The sequence below is a fragment of the Chaetodon auriga genome, chromosome 17, assembly GCF_051107435.1.
Source record: "Chaetodon auriga isolate fChaAug3 chromosome 17, fChaAug3.hap1, whole genome shotgun sequence".
In the NCBI taxonomy this organism is placed as follows: domain Eukaryota; kingdom Metazoa; phylum Chordata; class Actinopteri; order Chaetodontiformes; family Chaetodontidae; genus Chaetodon; species Chaetodon auriga.
Genome location: NC_135090.1, coordinates 14,869,684 through 14,891,726, shown reverse-complemented (window position 1 = coordinate 14,891,726; position 22,043 = coordinate 14,869,684). Strand labels below are relative to the sequence as shown.

At 41.4% G+C, this 22,043-nt stretch overlaps 1 protein-coding gene across 5 annotated transcripts in view; it reads left to right on the top strand.

Moving 5' to 3' along the window:
• Positions 1–22,043, top strand: part of LOC143335403 (CUB and sushi domain-containing protein 3-like) — a 318,991-nt gene that overhangs the window by 76,893 nt on the left and 220,055 nt on the right. For all 5 annotated transcript variants that reach the window (XM_076754808.1, XM_076754807.1, XM_076754806.1 and 2 more), the window contains exon 3: positions 1,277–1,499. In XM_076754808.1, the coding sequence (XP_076610923.1) occupies positions 1,277–1,499 (223 nt within the window). The remainder of the gene's footprint in view (positions 1–1,276; positions 1,500–22,043) is intronic.

Genomic DNA, 22,043 nt, shown 5'->3' with positions numbered 1-22,043 from the left:
GTAGCTCATTAAGATCTAGTGGTATTTATCCTCTCCCTCCCTGAAGAAATCATTAACTGTCCTTGATGTTACATCATGTGTGCAAGTGTTGCATTTGCATCATCTCTTCTTTTTCATCCAACTAGACACGAGTGTAGATGTATACCTCTTGCCTATGTCCTTCAGTTATAAATTGCTGAGTCATGTTTAAAGGCATTGTTAAAGCTGACCGAGTCAGACCTACTGTTGTCAGGCATTTTGACATGACAGTAACTGCTTAGCTAAGACAAAGAAATAGCCAGCTTTTGATCTTTCAGAGGCACACACAGTGAATCCCAGAGAATGCTCCGGTCGCTTATTGATTTCACCTGCTAAGTCAGGTGGAACGATATCTCTGTGGCAGCTGAGTTCCCCTTCAGTCAGGGGACCTGGGTTCAAGCACCCCATGCTGAATGGGAATACCAGCTCCTGGGGTGCTGCTCTGAAACAGACCCTACCCTGTGCCCTCGCTGTGGGGAGTGAAAAGATTATGTTCCCAGCAGCACTACAAATTCATGGAGTCGACTTTCTTACAAATACTTGGTTCAACAGTTTTTGCGCGAGCTGCAGCATATATTCCAATGTACTCCCATAATATGGAATCATAGATCAACCTCAAAGAACCAGGATGTATTGGAGCCAGACAGACCTGCTTAGAATTTCTCATGCTGGCTTGTGGTTCCTTCCTGCATTGATGTAACGCAGTAATTTGCCTCAGTACCAGACTGGCACATTTTATCACTGTTATCTGTAAAGGAAATAATGACGAGTGAACCACCAGTACTGGACTGGGCCAACAGGTCGGCATTATTCACTCCACTCCGTAGTAGTGTGTATGTGTGTGTGTGTGCTTTTGCGTCACTAATAGCGCCTGCTTGTGTGTGTTTCTTATTGTATGAGCACACCCTGCAGTTGTTACTCAGTGCCTGTCAAAACTAAAACAGTTCTCAAACAGAGCCCACACTGCTAGACCCACACTGACTAACGCTAACTGCATGCAGAGAGAAACACACATAGATGCACTGGCACATATGCAATCAAAGTGTCCCTTTGTCGCACAAAGACACACGGACACACAAGGATGCGTCATTTTAATATTCTCTCATTGCCGGCGCTGTTATTGTTGTTCCCTTTTGTCTCTCTATCCTCTTGTCTCCAACATAGCAGCTGTTGTTTGCCCACATTTTATTTTCTCATTGTAAGAATATATAAAACTATGCTCTCATAAATGAAATGTCCTCTCTTTTCTCTCCTTCAGGTTTCATCTACACATGTGGCGGTACACTGAAAGGCCGAAATGGCAGTATAGAATCGCCTGGCTTTCCCTATGGCTACCCCAATGGGGCAAACTGCACCTGGGTCATTGTCGGGGAGGAAGGAAGTAGAATCCAGCTCATGTTCTTATCATTTGCCATAGAAGAAGAATATGACTTCCTGTCCTTGTATGATGGACACCCACATCCTGCTAACTTCAGGACCAGGTAGGACCAGGGTTTTCTTTATGCAAACTTTAAATATTTCTCGCAAGTGGTCAGATTTTCAGAGCTGCATCAAAATCATGCAACTGTGAAAAGCTGGCAAAGACAAGTTTTCTTTTTTTTTCCCCCTAAGTCAGTATGTAATGAGAGTAGGCAGTGAAGTTAGACAAATTAAAATGGTATTTTACACACTTTATTTAGACTACTTTCACAGCAAATTAGGCCCATTTGTGTTCAACGCCCTCTAATCTCCATGAAAAAGTAGCACGGCAAACACAGCACAAACACCTGTTATGGCATATAGCCCATTGTTTATTATTAGGTCACCACTGATGTGCAGCCAGTTTTCACTTCTTTAAGCCGAAGCTATGAAAAGACACTCCTCTGTGTTTTTGCCAACCGCTGATGAGCTGTAATGAGCTAATGTGTTTACACGATCAAATGTTAGATCAGGAAAAGTGCAGAAATGGATGAATCTCAGACTCTGAGCGCCGGTTTGAATACCTAATTTGGAAAGCGCATTCTGTTTATAACGACGTAAATGCTTTTTCAACAAATAGAAACAAGATGTTATCTGCGCTGGGCTGGATGCTCTTGAGTAAAACTATAGCGCTATTGCCGCGGAACAAATGACACTGTATCACAGCAGGGTGCCGTCCTGCTGAAGTACACAGATTGTCAAGGCTCAGTCACTGACACTCCAGTTTCCCTCTAGTCACTGAACTGTTTCATTGAGCTCCAATTGCAAAAAAAAACACAATGCCCAGAAAGAAACTCACTTCAGATAAGCTGTTAAACTCTCCTAACCTTACAATTTTATCAGCCAACCATTAGTGCCTAATAGCATCTTAGTGTGGCTCTATTCACACACTGACATGTTCTTTGAACCTTGCAATTAAATTATTATTAAGTTATTAAATTAAGTGAACTGTGAGAGTGCTGTCTCGTGGCTAAACACTGACGGAGGTTAGGTTGACACTGAAGTGTTGACAGGTGTAGTTGCACAAGTCGCTCCACAAAGAAAGACCTCTCAAGTGGAACTTTTTTCAGGTGAAGAAGTTTTTGCCTGTTTGTTCAAACGCAGGACTTGCAATTAGACTTTTGTTGCATGAGGTATTTGATCACATAACACACTTAAAGCAACATGTTATTCATGAAAACTACAGCTACAGCTAACACATTCAGCTGTGCAACAACTCCCTCTCATTCAAATATGTATGTGTTAACTATAGAACAAAGACAGTATTTCTTTCCAGTCACAACATGACTCAGTACTGATACGCTGTTTGATTTGATCCTTGAATCAGGCCTCTCTGTCTTGCTCACATTCTGTGGGGGCACCAGATATGAGAAACTAGCTGTGAATGAGCTCTTGATTTCATTTTGGATGCTGCGGATGTGAACATCCATCTGGAACTAATTCTTGGAATCAAGAATATCCAACCTGAAACCAAGGAACGCTTCTCACAAGAGGCTCCTCTGGTGGCTCCTCTTCAAGGCAACAGCACTTGCTACACACACCAACCTTGGCTTGATGAGGGATGCACAAACCAACGGAGGAAGCTCTGCTTATGGAACGGATCCATGCAACAAAAAAAATGAAATAGATGCCAACTCTGTGCCCCAAGAGATGTTAAGACAAGCATGGTTTGCCACAAACAAGTTCATTTGCAGGTCACATGCCAACGCTAGCACGTAACTCAACTGCAACCTTTGTTCTTCTGCTGGGCCTGAAAACCTGTTATCTCATTCAGCTTTGTTTATTTGCGATTGGATTCTACATGAATACACTATTTCCGCGGTCCTTAACTAGATTTGCCCAAGGGCAAATAAAATATATATTAAATTTTTAAAAAAAAGAGGACTAATTAGCCTGTTATTATTATTTTTTAATACGTTCACTTTCTTACCTAATTCATGTTATTTTACCTTACCTGAACAGACACCTAAAAAACATGGGGAATCCATATTCGCTCGATACTCTAGATGCTCTCAAGTCTCCACCGAGTTTATTAAATCCATTTTCTCCTTTTTCTTTTTCTGACTGAAAAGTTCTGCCTGTCATTATGAGTCCCTCAGGGCTGCCATCTCTCACGTCTTGACCATGATACTCACAAAGTTGACACTTTTCACACGCTCTCGCGTCCACGCCCGTTTTCTCACTCGACGGAAAACAAATTTCTAACTGATAAGAGCATGAAAAGAGGCCGCTGACAGCGCATGGGCAGACAGTCAGCGTCTCTCTGTGCGCAGTGCAGGCAGGCGGGAGTGAGAGTGACCACATTTTCAATTTAATTTGGAGTGAGATGCGATATGAGGTCGGTGCATTTTATGAATAGCCTTTCTGTGACATTACCCATCTTAAGGGTCAAGGTAATAATAATCACGTCAGGGTAATAATAGGTACGTATGCTTGATTATGCCAGCTTGCCAACCTCCAGACATCATAGCCTAAATCAAGGGACCAAACCTAACCAGGGTATCTGGGGATCTTCTCAATTACAGTCATGATTTTGCATAGACATACTAATTATCAACCTATTATTCGGAATGGCGAGCAAGTTTCTGAGTGACAGCGACGAAGAGCGTCCTGTAATCATAGTAACCCACGATCACTCCTGCCTGCCTGAGCGGTGCCAGCGGAGAGAGAGAGACGCTGTGCTGCTCCCAGAAGTTTCTCGCTGCATGTGAAAATAGACTTGCAGTGTGAGAGCTTGTGAAAAGTGTCAGTGACATGAGTCTCACGGTAAATGGGTGAGTGTTGGCAGTTTTTCCTCCTCGCATTTTAGGAATCGGTTAATATTCTGCGGGCTGGATGTGGCCTGCAAGCTGCTGGTTGACAACTGCTGCGCTATTTCCTTTCAAATGTAACAGTTTTGGTTATTTCACATGAGAAATAATTATGTTTTCTCACTGACTTCTGAGTTCTCATTTTAAAAAAGAGGATGTAGCTTTTTCCCAGGAACTAGCTGTGATTGCTCCTGTTTGGTGACAAATGATGTAATCTCTGCCTCAATACGCCTCACTCAGTACAGCCAGTTTGGTCCAGGAACACATACACTGGAAGAAAAAAAACACAAACACGACAGAAAGAGTGCATAAAAATCTATTTTGCATTCCCGCCGGCCCAGTTACAGCCTGACTTTTCTCTGTCACCTCAGGAGATTGTTTTTTAAGCTTGAATTGCGTTCTCAACACTGGGCAGGAGCTCCCACCGTCGATAGGGTTCTGGCTAAAGTTGGAAATGGATTTCTTTAATTACATGAGGCATGCATGAGGCAACTTCCACCGACGTAGTGCTAGGCAGAGAAATACGCTTTGTTTCAGCTGAGGAAAAAGGATGTGGATCATGGAGATATTAAATGAGTCCTCTTGATACTTGATCAGTTTCTGAAAAGCAATTCTCTCGCCAGGGGGAATGAACCATGTTCCTTTGGTTCAACGGGCATAATTTCTAATCAGCCGACTGCAATAATCAACCTTTCTTGGACAATCCTGGTGGCTTTTAGTGCTCAAATTGCCACAGAGAGTTAATTAAACAAGGAGGCAATAGAATAGAATAGAATATTCATGCTTTTTATGTTATTCTGCCAGGAAAGAGAGAGGGAGAACAAACAGATAGGGGAGGAGAGAGAGAGCGAAAGATGCCCTCTATGCTCTTATTGGTTGATTAGGATTTCCTGCTTATCTGAGATAACAGGAAAGGATGTGCTGTGCGAGTGCGTGCGCGCATGCATTCACGTGCATATGTTGCGTGCGTGCGTGTGCACGCTCGTGTCTCTGTGTGAGGAAGATTTATGGTGTGCATAGCTACAGTCGCCCCGCTAGTTAAGCCAAATTACCTCTGCTGTCTCATTCTCTCCTTCAGTCGCACATGCACACACACACACACACACACACACACACACACACACACACACACACACACACACACACACACGTGCCATGGACACAGGGCAAAATGGTGATTAAAAGGTCTGATCCATTAACAAGAAAATGGTAATTATGGGGAGAGTGATTAACATGGATCACACAGACACAACATGGTTATGTACACACCAGACACACACCAATCTCTCTCTCCCTCTCCCTCTCTCTCTCTTTTCTCTCTCTTTGTGTGTGATAAATGTAACTGAAGGTCTTGTGCTTTCTTTCGATGACTGTTTGAATTGCAGCACAACAAACACAACGCATAATCAAAGGCATAATTTCCCAAACTGTATGAACGCACGAGCCAACGGTGACGGTTTTTAAAACCCTCAAGGTGATGCTGCTTGTCCTCAAATCAGGCTTAACTCTATTTATGAGCTTCACCACATGCGCATTAATCAAGATTGAACTGTGATCTTCCAGTGGTAAACGAGGCAAGGGCACCTCGCTTGATTTCTGCGTGTTCTGGAGCCACGTTCCTCCTCGGCCTGTTGACGGCACAGAAAACAGGCACCTGTCTGACAAATTCATGTGGCAAACGGATGAATCATGTTATTACCTGACTTCCACGTTAAACTCAGATTCTAGCACAGCGAAATAACAGGCTCCTCTCAGGCCCCCCAAAAATTATTTATTGGCTGAGGTTAGAATTACTGACTGTGACAAACAGTGTTTTGAACTTTGGGTGGATCTCGTTTCACCTGTCCACCCTCTTCATAATGTTGATGCAATAAACAGATAAGATGAATGGAGCTGGTGTTGCTAAGAGTCTTTCTGCCTGTGGACAGGATGCACACACACACACACACACACACACACACACACACACACACACACACACACAGAGAGAGTGACCCCAGCATTTAAAACACATTAATATTGTATAGGACCTGAAATTCCAACTTTCATGCCATTCTAGTTTTGCTTTTTGGCCAGTGACAACTAGGTCAAAGGAAGCTTAATGGCATTTCTGTGTCCCCCTAAAGCTTTGAAAAGACATATTTTTCTTATTTCAAGCTGTCTTTAAATTGGCAGTATTGTTTCAGTGAATTCATTCCAAGAACAAAGGTATCCCATGTGGCATCTCAGCCGCAAAGTTGGTAATATTTGGAAGAAATATGAGCGAATAAATGTGTAATTGTACCTATAATTTCCACTCTAGTTCTCCCTGGGAGAGTTTCCACAATTAAATTGATAATACATTTTGACTAGGGAAACTTTTTAATGAAACATATTTTCCCCATTAAACTACTCAGATAATCTAACTGATTGTGGTCCTCATTGATCTTATAATCACCATTTATAGGATGGGTCCATCCGGCTTTCTTTAGGAAACATTAGCAAAAAAGGGAAAAATGGGAAAAATGAAGCAGGAGCCAGAGGAAAAAACAGACAATGTGCTGTGAGTACAAATCTCTGTGAATTTTCTTTTTAAACTAGAGGGCAGCACAGCACCTAAGAAACCTTACTTTAACCTTTAACCTTACTTTAACACCCTGCCAGTTTATGCCAGTTTCAGGATGAACCCTCTTTGCTTTTATGGCTCCCTGGATAATCCAATAAACCATCCATAACTGTGATACCAGAGTGCTTGTTAACATCACTTAGTCACAAGGAGAAATAAGGACAACAGGTGAGAGAGAGGAAGAGTTAAGACAAAGTGAATGTTGTATGTCATAATCTGGAGTTATATTAGAGCCTCCTGAGGTGTGCTTGATTTATCCTGAGAGACCCTTAAACAGACAGTGTGACATTTTGAAATTAAATCTGCTAATTGCGTTCATTGGCTATTTGTCACATTATGTCGCTGACTCTTCAGCTTATGGTTATCCTTTGGTTTATTCGTTTTTCATTTAATAGAAATGCCAGTTCAGTTTTTCAATTACTGATAATACGGCAGGTGCTTAACAAAACTACCCATAAGAATGTCAAAGTAATTACTATGATAACAGCCTTAATGAATACTTAAATAACCTTAAATACAGCACAGGATTGATTTCAGTGTGTTGGCTAATCAATGCAGTTCAATGTGTTGGAATTATATTCATATAGGACAAAAGTTGAGTCGTTGTTTATTCATTTCTTGTAAGACTGACAGACAAGTGATGTTTGACTGGTTTGTTAAGAATTTGCGTAAAGTTCAGTTCTCAGTTTTACCTCGTCAGCCTGTCACTCTGTGTAGTCGTAACCGTCGTCTTCCCGTGTCACAAGCTGCCATTTGAAATGACCAGCTTCCTGTCAATCACCGATGCTTTGTCATAGTAAATGTGAAAGACAGGTATGGTTGGAGTAGAAGACGTGAGCGGGACAACAAGCAGACTTGAGAGAATTTAACAGCTGTCTGAGAATTAATAATGTGTGAGCACCAAGAGTGTCTCAGAGTTTTGGGGCAGGGATGGATAGATGGATGAAATGCAAATACTAAACGATGAGAGAAACAGTACTCAGCTTTCTTTGCCAGACAGTCAGGATTAAAATAGGAAATGACCAGATTGAGGATTTGATCCCGATGGTGTCTGGGACTCACTGCATGTTGCCGAAGGCTTTGACAAAAGCTCAAATGCTAATTTGTCATTTCCATCAACATGCAAAATAAAATCAAAAGGCATCGTTTTTGGTAATTGCAACAGAAAGTAGGTCACAGAATTCTGAAATAAAGTCATAATGGGGTTTTGGAGTATGATGAATCAATTCACAGGAAACAAGGGAGTGTCTCAGAAGAATAATTGAGAGCAATTCAAAGACTTTGAATGCACCACTTACAGAAACACTACATTTAGACTCTTTTGTGAATAACACCAACCTTCCCATCCAGACCTGAAAATCTGGTCTTATTTAAAAATGTATAACCAGAGGGACTTGCTTTGATAAAGAGGTATTTGCAGCAACCCACATTTGAGTTAAAAACAAAATCAAGACAGCGTGAGGAAAGGAAACCGTTTCACACATCCAGGGCACAAGCGGGATTCATGTATGTAAGATTTAGTAAAGTGAGAGGCATGAGCTCAAGGATTGTTATGAAACTAATAGTGAAAATTGTGGTTAGATGCGAATTGATACTGGATCACCGTGATGTGACTGTATACAGGCCCTAATTGTCATGATTACCTCTGTCATCATTATATAGTATGACAGTCTCTTTTCAGATTTGTGAAATTTATATTATTAACTCTATTAGTGTTTCTTTTTTCAACACCTTTTTTCCCCTTTTTCATGTCTGAGTCCCTCTCATCCTTACATAGCATTAATGCTGTGTTCAAGTGCAGCGGGAACATCTATAGCACCATCCTAAGTGCTGACTTTTTGGTGTTCTAGCATTAAAATTCATTCCCCTTTAGGTTCCATTTTAATTATTGTCTTTACACTTGAGATGCAAGTTTATGTTTTGACAGCAAGAAACTGCAAAGTCAGGCTGGCAAAAACAGTTACTGAAGTTGTGTCAGGTCACTGTATGAATATTTAATAAATGCAATCTGTCAAACTGTCTATTCCATCCTGTGGCTATATTTATTTTGTGCAAGCAAATCTGTTTTTAATTCATTTACTGAAGTAAACTAGGTTTGTGTAGAGGCATGTCAACAGTCTGACTGCGGTCATGCTGGATAATCTTAGACTGTAATCATTAGAAATGTAGTTAGAATGTCTGGACTACATTTCAGCAAAAAGCGCAGGAGGACTTGGATTTAGTGTTAACAGGTCTGTTTGTGATTTCAGGGAGATTCAGTGGAAGACTAACAAATGGTCATGCAAATAATTTGTATTGACTAACACTTCACAGTAAAAGTTCACCATTTGATACTGCAACCTTTATAGGACATTAATCTCTAAAGTTGTGATGTGAATCATGTACTCATTTTTGTTTGTGGTTTGCACTTCCCCAATTTTCAGAATATAAAATAAGCAGTTACTGCAACCAAGAATTTGTTGTGACTGGAGGAACATTAGCGTAAATACTTAGCTAACACTAACACTAAAGGACCTCTACAGAATACACCTAAACTCAAAGAAGGTATGAGGATATTTCATTATTAACAAATTGCAGACATTTTTTAAAATGTCCCAATTTTCTGAGTTTCAATGAATGCAACATAAACATTTGCAGCTTGTTAACCGTGTTAGCGTGATTAATGCTAACTATGCAATTTAATGTGTGAAACCCTGTTAGCCTGCTCTAGAGGGAGGATGAATAAAGCTTTTACTTTGGACTAATTTACTGTCATATTATTATCAAAAACAAATTCCACCTAATGTTTGTGTTGACAGTAAAAACGTTATTTAGCATTTGGTAGCTAACTGTTGAAATTTAATGGCAAACAGCTACTGCTATTGCATGTAGCTAGCTGTCTCTCTATTAGCTAATATCTGCTAGCTCTAGCTAGCCTGCAGGCTATCTGACTCTGAAGGTCTAACTTTCTAAGCTGCATGTCCTTATCAGATTCACAGATTCTTGCTGGTATAGTGTGATTTATTTGGTGAATTCTGTCATGTTGTCAAGACAAAAACAACAGGAGATGTATTCTGTGTGTCAGTTGTAGAGCGAGAAGAATAGGTGACTGAGGTTTGGGGAAAACAGCAGAAGCCTGGAAGCTTATTTTGTCAGGTGTCACCGCAGCAGCTCGGAAATGTGAGAGTAAGGTGGATGTCTGGGGGCGGGTGGAGGAGCTGAGGCGGGGGCATCTGTCTTTAGGCAGGTCAGTGAGTGAGTGACTGAGGTTATGGGAGAGGACAGCAGGACTGAAGGAGAGACGAGGGGGCCGCGGCAGCCTGTTTTCTGTTGCTTTACTCCGGACAAAGAAGCAGAGAGCACTGTGGTTTGAGTATCGTGCTTGTCTTACCTCGGCGTCAGACTGCCAGAGTTTCCTCTTTCACGGTGTGTGTTTAATGGTTGTTAGATTGGCCTGAATCCTCACAGCTCTTTGGAACAGTGTTGATTGGGTGTGGTATAGCAATGCTGCCACACTATGGGCAGGTCTGAAATCACTGTTGTGTATTATGTTGTTATCCTGATTACTGCATCATTGTTTTGATACCCAACCATCCAAAATTAACACATCATAACATGGTAAATCAGTCTATGAAATCGCATTTTAAGTAATGTCTCTCCGGACTGACTCCCGCACATTTGGTCTGACATGCTTGTATGCTCTGCGTCACGCTGTCAAGCGCCCTAAATGAATCCGACAACATAATGTATATGGCCAGTAAACAGGCAGTTTGAGCATACTGGTGATCTGACCAGGTAACAGTATATTTTTCTCTGCATGATGAGACTTAGTTTTTAGAAACTAAGACGGCTGTGATCTTGAAAAGATTATTTTGACCATTGAAAATGGACTGTTACACCGTGTTGGCATTAGTTAGCTTAGAAAATCAAAAATTACATTCAGATTTTCTTTGTTATCATAACTCATATTACATGATTTTTTACCATAGCATATGTAACTATGACTCCAGATGAGAGGGAAGGAGAGACGGGATGATAGCAGATGAGAAATAGGAAGTCCTCATGTGGAGAGGTGTCTAGAGGAAAAGGAAGAGGAAGAGGAGGAGAAAAATGGATGAGCAAACAGAGAAAGCACCAGAAGCAAGGACAGATGCTCAGGTAACCAATATAGCAAGAGCAGAGGAGCTTTCCAAACTATAAATAGTGCTGATGTATAGAATGTGGAACAAAATGTGCATAATGCAAATTATTTATAAAGTTTACATATTGTAATGCCCAGCAGCGTGGGTACAGTGTTTATATTGTACTCCTTTGGAGGTATGTCACAGAAAAGAGGGAGAGGAGAGGAGAGGGAAATCACCATGCAGCTTTTAATCAGATGTTTGTGAATTTCTTAGGTTAAAAAAAGCCTTTAAGTGTGAGCAGACGAGCCTGCGCAGAATTTCCAGCCTATGATTTGCAAATCCTGCTTCTGTAGCTGATTCAAGGTTGCAACCCTAATTTGGAGCTATTAAGACTGTCTGTCTGGGGTGTTACAGCTGTTCGTTGAAGTTTGCATGCAGCTTGTGTGTGTGTGTGTGTGTGTGTGTGTGTGTACAAGTGAGAGTGGAACAATCTGTTTCCCTCTTTTGCACATAAAACACTTAATAACTGCTCACAGGCAAACGTTGCTCACAGCTCTGAGACAGCAGTGCAGCGGGTGAGCTAGAAGTGACTTGGTTGGCGAAGCGAGTTGCATCTCGAATCCAGAGCTTTGCTTACATTTGAGTGTGTGATTTGGCCATCTGATCGCAGCTAACTCTCAGATGTGTCCACACTCAGGTCAAATATGGCTACATTTAGAGCATAACATGCACACCGTTAACTGACGTAGGGCCCCATGTGTATTATGTTTGTTTATATGTTTGCTTGCTTTTTTTTAAAATATATATATTTACTCTATTTACAAAAGGCAGGATCTGTTAAATCTGTTCTGCTTCTGTTGAGTTGACATATAGCACTGGCTAGTTTACTCCCTCTTGTCTGTTCCTGCCCTGACCCAGTTAGTATCTGCAATCCTCTACAGCACCAATTTTACACCTGGCTAAGTCAGCACACATCAGAAACATGCACAGACACTCACAAAAACTAAACTTGCACACAGCCTTATGAATACGCACACACACGCGCATACAGATAGACACGCACCTACTACACACAGGCGCAGGAGGAAAACACGTACGAACACAAAGGCCATGGGAAACGGCAGTGTGTGATTGGTGTGAAAATAAGCAAATATGGTCTTTGATGTTGGGACAATATTCCTGAGCGGAATTGAGTACACTTTTATAGAGGGAGGGGGGGCAAGAGGTGTATATGTAGATGTATATGTGTGTGTGTGTGTGTGTGTGTGTGTGAGTGAGTGAGCGGCTTGTGTGAGTGTGAACCGAGGTGTGTTTACCCCTGAGGTAGTGGTATTTCATCTCTTCCTGCATCAGTTCTGCCCTGTAGGGGGTAAGATGTGTGTGTGTATGTGTGTGTGTTAGAAGATCCAAATAGCTTTGCTCAGGTTAAAAAGACAGGAAGGAAGAGAAAAAGAACACTTTCTCTCTCTGTGGCGTTTTTTTTTAAGGCCTTTCTCCCTGCGTGCTCCCGTGTCTGAAGCTCAGACCAGCGTTTTCTTGCTTCAAAATCAGAATTACGTTTTATTTGCCAGTGCACAGAATCTGTTTCAGTGGTTTTGCTGAGGAATAAAACACGCAGCGGCTCGAAAAGGAAAACTGACGGCTGCGAGAACACAGAACGACCTTAAGTGCCAAGGGCATAAATAACGGAAAGTAAATACATTAAAGGGATTGTATGCACACAGTATGTACACAAGAAATTATTACACATCCCTCATTAGATGCTCTTGTAAATCAACATAGTAGAAAATTGTGAAGATGTACATGAACTAATTTTTTGAACTAAATTTTGTCTGAAGAACTTTCTTGCAGCATTGTGGCACAGTGGCTGTCCATCAGGTGTCTGGTTTGGTGTAAAAGATCCCTGCAAGAAAACTTTGAAGAGGGAAAATGTGTGCAGGGAATCGTGTGTGTGTGTGTGTGTGTGTGTGTGTGTGTGTGTGTGTGTGTGTGTGTGTGTGTGTGTGTGTGTGTGTGTCATGGAGGGATTCTTTCATTGGAACTAGCAAAGCTTTTTTCAGCTGTTCAGGAAATCAGCAATGTTTCTATTTAATGTGAATGCGGTGTTGTGAAAAGGGCACATGGCATTACATTTGTGGCTCCACAGGGATGGAGTTAAAGCATCAGAGACTCCAGTACAATACTCCGCTAATTCTAATTTCTTTTTGTGGCTTTTTGTCTGCTTTTTTTACGCCAAAGTTTACAGACACAAAGGAGGGAAGACGGAGAGAAAGAAGGGAGTTATGTGTTCATTGAAATATAATTTTACTGATGGATTTAGCTCATCCATCATAATTCCTTTTCTTTGAATTGCATAATTTCTCTCTTTTTTTTTTTCAGTTTTACTTTCTCTCAATCTCTGTATCTCCGAAATTAAGCCTTGGCTTCATTATCATTCCTGTCTTGATACACAGTCGCTGGTATCATCTCTCTTTCTCACAAACCGTCTCAGTCTTTCTGTCAATGCCTGCTTTTTCTGAATGATTCTAATTCACTCTTTCATCTCTCCCTCTCTCAATGTCTGTCTCTCAACCCTTCTCTGTCTCTCTTTTCACGATATTAATTCGACCCCCCCGCTCCCCTCCCCATCTGTTTCTCTCTCAATTCTTCCTATAAATGTCATTAATTTAGTACCGATAACCAGCTCTGTTCTTTTCAGCTCAGCCTGGCACAGATTATAATTATAATCATTACAATGGCGTTAACAGTGCAGTACAATATTCAGGAGTCAAATCCCCTGGTGATATATCTCTCTTGAGTCTTTGGAGCTCCTGTTCATTGTATCATATTGTGGCCATTGTAGAGATTATGTCTGCGTGCTTTTAATACACCTGGGGTTGGTGGAAATTGATTTTTTTCTCCCCTCTTTTTCTGTGAGTTCAGTCTTATGAGAGAAAACGGGCATCCTTTCACATCATATGCAATAACCTATCAATTACAGTGAGTGATTTAAACACTAACAGCGCTTGATAAAGGCAAAACTAATACTTCAGAAACTGCCATATGAACTTCTTTATGTTTTTGTTCGTATCTAATTATTTTACTCAGCTTAAAGTCATAATCAGTGTAAAACGCTACAGAGTCGTGGAATGAAAGGGAGACTATGCAGGTGATATTTATCGAGGTGTAACCAGAACAGACCGGCTATATGGAGACAAACAGAGCAGTCAATGAAATATAGATATATATTTTTTTAAATTGTGATTCACCGCAACCACAAGAGGTCCTTCAGCATACAGGAACAAATGTGCACAAAACATATTAGGCTGATGGGTCCAGCAGTATGAGAGCTTAGCTACACACATGACCAAATGCACGACCCCCTCCAGGCTTACCTCCTGGCAGTGATAATATACTAAATATAGGCTGTGAGATGCTGTGTGCAGCTCCAAAACATGATAGTTTCCAAGGTCAATGAACTTTAACTCTCATTATGGAAATGATAGCAGATGTTTTCAACCGAGTGGTTGGCATAACCCTGTTAATAATGAGTAGAAACTTGTGACGTGATGTATTTGTATTATTCTTTCTCTAATTAGAGGAGCACAGAGTGTTTCTAGAAGTCATAACTGACAGCAGCGTTCGAGCAATTTTTGTAGATTTTTTGCAAGACTGCTAACTAAGCTATTTGTTGGCAGCATAACTACTTACTTGGAAGGACAAAGAGGAGTACAGTTCTCAGTTCATAAATTTCATAGGTGACTTTACATAATATGAGTGAGGCACGCACAGACACTTCAGGCAGCTGGCACTTGCTGTTGCACCTTTAGCTTGTCATTGCAAATCTGAGTGTAGCTATAAACAAGGCAATTGTGAGTGTGTGTGGTAAGAAGTAATGCTTTCCAAAAAAAAAAAGATGCTCAGGAGTTTTCTTGGCAATAGCAAGATGTGCCTTTGTGATTAAAGCAACAACACATAGGCAGTTCTTTGGGCACTGTTTCAGCATCGGAGGTTAACAAACATTTTTGTGTTCGGACTAGTGATGCTCGGAATAAATGGTTTTCGATGCTGTGTGCTAAACCTGTAGAGTTGTGCGTGGCCCTGGTGAGACCCATTTAGCCCTGGTCATGGCTGGATCTCCTTAACCCTGTTTGTTTTGGGTGGCAGGCTAATGAGAACCAGGGTGGTGTAACAAGTCAGCCAATATACCTTGGCTGACTCTCCTGTCTGGTAATATTGACAGTCCCGCTTGTATATGTGTGTGTGTGTCTGCGTCTGTGTGTGTGTGTGTGTGTGTGTGTGTGTGTGTGTGTGTGTGTGTGTGTGTGAGAAGTTCCAGTAATCCCAGTGGCTAAGCTGGTAATCCCCTCAAGCTGCCCATTAGCCCCTTGACACACACATGCACCCATCCACACACGCGCACACACCCACACACAGCTCCTCCAGGGCAGTCACCCAGGTGTCAGGCAGACTGTTCCTCAGGGAGGGATCACTATGATCAGCCACAGAGCTGGCCCGCTGCCCCCGGAGGGACGAATGGAGACACTGGCTGGCAATACATACAGATTAAAGAGAGGGAGACAAAGGCAGAGGGAGGGATGAAGAGAAAAACAGAAAGGGATGGTGAGAGGGAAGGAGGCCAGACTGGGATGACTGGAGGGAAGAGGGGGAAAGGAGAGAACTGGAAAGGGGTAATGTAGGAGGAACAGGGAGGAGGGGCAGACAAAGAAAAAGAACGAGGATTAAAAGGAAAAGTTCTTTTTCCGTCTCTTTCTGCTCACTGAACTGGTCCCTGCATCAGATGCTGCCTTCCAGAGAATTTGAAGCTTTGGGATACTTTCCTGTCCACCATTTGGACAAGAACACCAGACTTCTGCCGTGATTGCCTGCTTTTTTCGTCTTTGCACAGAACATTTTTTTCCATTTCTCCTTATCCCCTCTTGATGTTTTTGGTTGCTGCTGTCTCTGAAATGGCATCAGCTGATCTGTGCAGCGCTGTCTCCTTTGAGTTAGTATCCTCAAACGGATGATTCACCTCAGCCACAAATGGACTCTCTGAAAGACACAGTACCTTTGTGGATGTGGTGTCTTTGCTCCTGAAATGCTTCTTTCCCTTCCTCAAGTTGATGTGATAATCAGTGTTTAGACTCTCATGGCCCTTGAAACCTGTAAAAAAAAAAAAAAAAAAACCCTCTGAGCTTCAAACGTATGTCTTTCAGTGGTAGGATAAGCGCTCTTCATTATTTCAGTACAAACTTTTCATTGGTATGCAGTGTTTGTTGAGACAACATGGTCTTGCTGGAGTCTCGTAGCCACCCACCGTCCTGCTGGAGTTCAGTAATGAACTGCGTGGGCAGCAAGAGACATGCTTCCCTAATTATATGACGACAACCACACTGAAGCTCTACTATTGTGAGTCATTCAGTTTGAACACTGAACCCATCGGTACTCTAGGCTGACGTGGGACGACAGAGGAATCGTTCGCTTTAGTATGTCACATAACACGAACAGCGAGACGCAGCAGCGGTGACTCATTCACACCGTCGTTGCGTTGTTTCTGTTTGCCTGCACCTCTTTTCTGTCTCCACCGCCACCTCGAGACAAACCTTTAGACATGGTGTTGTCACTTGGTTCAGCGCTGCTTCACTTAAACGTCCTTGTGTGTCTCTGCTTGCGTGCCTGCAATATTCTCTTCCTTTATGTATGCGGTTCTATGTTTTTTATGTGTTGCAGTGCAGAGGAGTCGCTTGGACAAACACACTCTTGAGCTCAAATAATGTCGAAATAGTTGCTGTACTTCATGCAGCACCCATTTTTTTGTTGTCCATGGCTATTCAGCCCCTTGTTATGTGGTGTCTGATTCTAGCCAAAGACTCAAGGACAGTTTACAGCAGGTCATTTTAATGACTAACATTCATGGAGCCAGAAATGAACTGTTGGGTGAAAATCTCTTCATAGTTTCTGTGATTGGAATGAGAGGTCTATAATACTAAAAGAAAGCTATGTAAAGGAAAAACCTGAATTCACAAGCAGTCATGGTGCGTTTCTTTTCTTGATCAAAATGTGCCGCAAACACTCAGATTATATTGGCTGGAAGGTGACCAGCTCTCTGTCCTGTCTTTCCATCCTTTTATGTCTTTGTCTCCCCGCCATTATTTCCTCACTTCAGTTCCTTTTTTGTTCGTCGTGATGTGGAACAATAATCAGTACGCAATTAAGTGAGGAGAATACTTAAAATGAAAATCAATTGTAGGCTATTTTAAAAGAGTGATATGCCATCTGGCTGTCTCAGACGCGTCGTTTCATGGACTTGGTAACAGTTTGCAGCACATCAGGAAGCAGACATAGTTTGTGTGACTCTGGATAATTAAGGCTAATGATTTTAAGTTGATTAAGTATTTAGTATGTGACACTGAAGCCCTGGTTCTGCTTTTCCTTTTTGGTTTCATTCTATCTTTATTTTGCCTTTATCCGATGCACGAAAATCGATCGATGAAATATCGTTTTTCTATATGTTTATGCTTGCTGAACAGGTGTATTGACAAAGTACTGGCTTTATACCCACAAAGGTGTTAATGCACTTATAGTAACGAGTGCAGTTGGAGGAGCTCAGCCCTGACACAGACAGCAGAGGAGATGCTGCAGCGTGATGATAAATTACACCAAAACGTTTAAAAGTACAGATAAAAGAACCAGTAACCTCGGAGCTTATCGATACTATAGTCTTTAATAATTTAGTCCAGGTACTGTGCCTCTGCCTCAAACACGCTCTTTCTCTTATTCCCTCCCTCTGTCTCCCCCAGTACTGTGCCTGAGTCAGTCATGCCTGCAACGAAAACAATACAAAAAGCAGTAGCAAACCTATAGTACATACTGCACTTCCCACTGTAGCCTTCTCTGTCAGAATACGTTTAGTTTTTTCATAGTCCATCTTTCTTTTCTCTGGTTCTTCTGTAATGGTAGCAGTTTGAATAGGTTTAGTGATCCCTTACTTCAGCAGCCTCGACACATCGGGAGGCCAGGGACGAGTACTGTCCTCTATTTTCGCATAATGTTGAGCTAAAAGGCAGGATAAATATGTGGAAAATTTAGGAGAAGAGAAAGCGGGTAAGTGGGTCTGATGGAGGCTACTCTCATGTTCGGGGATGCTTCTCGTTGTTTACAATGCTTGACCAGAAACAGATGGAGCTTTTTCATTGTTTCCAGTGAACTCGCGTTCTCGCATCTGCTGATGTGGTTACACTTCTGAGAGTTTCTTGAAGTGATGAGCTCTTGCTAGCACGCTGCCGGTCCCTCCCTCTTTCTCAGAGGACGTCTTTGACATGAGTGTGTGTGTGTGTGTGTGTGGACATCCATTACTCATGTTGTGGGGGCATAATTTTGTTTACACAGTCACATTGTGGGGACTCGCCTTCCTTATGGGGACAAAATGCAAGTCCCCAGAATGTGAATCATTTAATTTCAGGGTGAAGACTGGGGTTAAGGTTAGGCTAAGGTTAGGTTTAGTTTAAACTTAAGGCTAAGGGTAAGGGTTACGGTTAGGCAGGTCATGGTTATGGTTAGGGTAAGTCTGTGTAATGTCTAAGTTTTTCTGCTCATTTGTCTTCAGTGCTGTGAAAAAACACCTATAATGGTAGGAAAATCCCTGCTGGTGGTGCTGAACATGCTTGAATTTATTTGCTCTTACAGTCTTGAGGACAGTGACATGATTTGCGATGAGCATTTATGTCTCCGCATCTTGATCCTCATATACACGACGCAGAGTGAAACTTGTTAAGCAGTGCTCCATGCTGTAATTCCATTTAAGTAAAGCTTTTCACTCCCTTTCAAAATGACATTTAGTATAGCCATTTGGTTAATTGCTCGTGTGTGCACACATGTTTAAAAATTACTGTACATTTAGGGGCCTGGTAACACTTTAAATCTCCAACCCGGAGGGAGAATCAGAGAATGGAGCAGAGAAAGAGACATACGGAGACATAAAGGCCCAGAGACATAGAGACTGCGAACAATGTGTTTCTCTCTGCTCTATTGCTCTCTCCATTATCCTTCAAGACAGAACTACAAGAATTCAATTAAAAGACCATGTAGTGACCTTAACACACATGCACATGCGTGAGCACCCACAGTGTTGATGTATCAATTAATCACTGTCTGTCACTTGACCATTCTGTGTATCCTCACTGGACCAAGGGAATTTTATACAGTCTGTGTATGTGCATGTGTGTGGCTGTACTCCATTGTTTTCCCCAACTCTCTAAATGTCCTAAGTTGCAACAGGCCCTCCAATAGGTCTTTTTTGTGTGGTTTTAGTGGGTGTGTGTGTGTGTGTGTGTGTGTGTGTGTGTGTGTGTGTGTGTGTCATTAGTATGCAGTACTGTGCTCTAGCCTTGTGTTATTAAACATTAAAGCTAGATGACAGAATATGGCCTGAGCCCTCGGGCTAAAACTAACATAGTAGGACACATTCAGGGAAACACACACACACACACACACACACACACACACACAAACACACACAGGCAACACAAGACATCCACACACAAAAAGGCATTTCAGTATCCATTGGAAGCTAAAGCCATTTCATAGTTGATTCTTAAAGTGGCGATTTTGAATGAAGAATGTCATTTATTTTCACACAGTAGCAAATTAAAGTCAGTGACTCTGCTCAGCCCATTGCTATTGATGTCTTGGACTCCACAGGAACTGAAGAAATTCGCTGGCTTTGAGCCAGATACCCATTTCAGTTATCATTTTGTGAAAGCTTCATTTATTTAGTGTGATCCAGTACACGCAAAGCTTAACTCACACATGTGCAATAGGCTATTATTATACATACACCTTTGTATATGCTGGAAATATTACTGCTTTTATGCAGTAATGATGTTTGTAATTATCAAAAACTCCACTGAAGCCAGGTCCATTAATAAAAGGACTTTAAGGTTGAGCGCACCCCAGGGTAATTTTATGGATAGAAGCTATATATTTTCTGGTTTGCAGCTCTAAACAATAGTATAGAACAAAGTCCATTTGGATATTAAAACTAACAAATGCCCCATCTGTCCACTAGTCAGTATATGGACCATATATTAACCTGAGTGTGAACTGTAAAACGTTCGACTCAGAGCTGCTTCATTTCACCACAGTGCTGCTCTTTGCAGACACAGACCGGCCTAATGTCCATCTCTAAGGCTTTGGTGATGTGATGCCGAGGGTTACTGACACACCCTGCCGTGCACTTGTGCAACACTGCAGCAAGGTGAGAAGTTAAACCGCTGAAGGTCAGCAAAAGTTAGATATTCTTTAAAGTTACTCTTTAATGAATGGGCGGTTTGGGGAGATGACAGAACGGACTACAAAAAAGCTAAATCTTAGCAAGTAACGGTGAGAAGAAGCTGCAAAGCAAAGCATTTTTCAGCACTGTGAAATATAGACTTTAACTCCTCCAATGAAAGGCTCCAAAGAAATGAACTATTTATGAAGGAACTTTATCTATGGGAGAAACTGCCAGTTTTTCTGACATGATTCGCAGTGAACCATACTGCCAGCATACTGAGGGCCATTTTTATGTGTTCGGGCTTTTAGCATTAATTGCATTTCTTCAAACTCTGCTCCTGACATCAAGTAGATCTCAATGCAATTTCCAGAGCTGTAGTGTCAGCTTGTGAAAACTCGAAGTGCTCTTTACACTTTGACTTCTCCTCAGATGACTTGACTCATCACTGCTTGAAGGCGAAATGTTGTTTCACACTAATTTTAGCTCATTTTAAAAACCCACTTTCTAAATTGCTCTTACTGTAATGCTTTTTTTTCCCATTTTCTGAAAATATAATTGATTTTAGTTTAAATTTGTTGCGTCGTGATTATCACATCCGTCCTCTGGTACATTTTGTTTTATCCAGAGACTTCACACGGGGAACACAAGGCTGTGGGGGAATGTGCCTGTGGTTTTGTCGTCTTTGCTTTTAATTTGAATTTATGTTTGTCATAAAATTTATTGCACATCAACAAGAAAAATATAGTATATATATATAGTAGTTATTACTGCAGGCAAGGTTGTACATCTCGCTGCAGACAGACACTCAAACAAGGGAATACAAGGTTGTTTATTGTAGTAAAACATGAAAACTTGATAACATGTCAGTGGCACCACTAGCTGACCTCTACAATGTAATATTTGAAACAAACAAACACACAAACAAAGCCAACAACTTAATATTATCTCCAGTACCTCACTGAAAAGAAGTGACCAAGCAAACTAAAGCTCACTTTTAGCTCAGTCTAGCATGATTTCATTAATCACATTACACTTTAATACGTCATTGTCAGAGGGGTAAAACAGACTTTTTATCCAAAGTCACACAGTGAAGATAGAGCAGGTATATTTAGCAGGTTCATTGTTTCAACAGAAATACAAACACAGATAACTAAACAGTCAGACCACTAAGGCAGCAGTATAGAACAGCTCCCCTAATGAAAAATGAGTTTCACACAATGGGGCAGGTGATACGCAATTGGAGGCACCCACCTCTGTTTAAGAGTAACAATACGCAGGCTAATAATCCTGCTTGTGCTCCCATCTTGTGGCTGCTGCATGCTCTGTCCACATCATGTCCATCACAGCACCTCACAGTGCGCTTAGTGCAGTGCTACACAGTCACATCTACAGCAGGCCACATGTGACAGCACCCAGCTGTGATGATGGATTATGGAAAGACATGGGTCTAAATACTGGAGGATAAATGTGTTTCATGTGAAAAACATTTACACATACATATGATTCTTCGTGTGTGTGAAATGTTACCATAATACGTCTGTTTAAGTTGTATATATAATATATATATATCTTGTAATGAGACTTGTCTCTGTCCATAATGGATGTGAGCAGAGCTGGTACATATTTGAACCTTTCCATAGAGGTCAGTACACCCGTGCTTTACCTCCCAGTTGTTCTTTCACATCAACTCGCAGTGTTGATATTCAAATGCTGTGATTTAGTATTGCCTGCCAACTTGATATTATACAGTGTTATTGACATAAGCATTGTCTTTTTATAATTTATTGTCAACT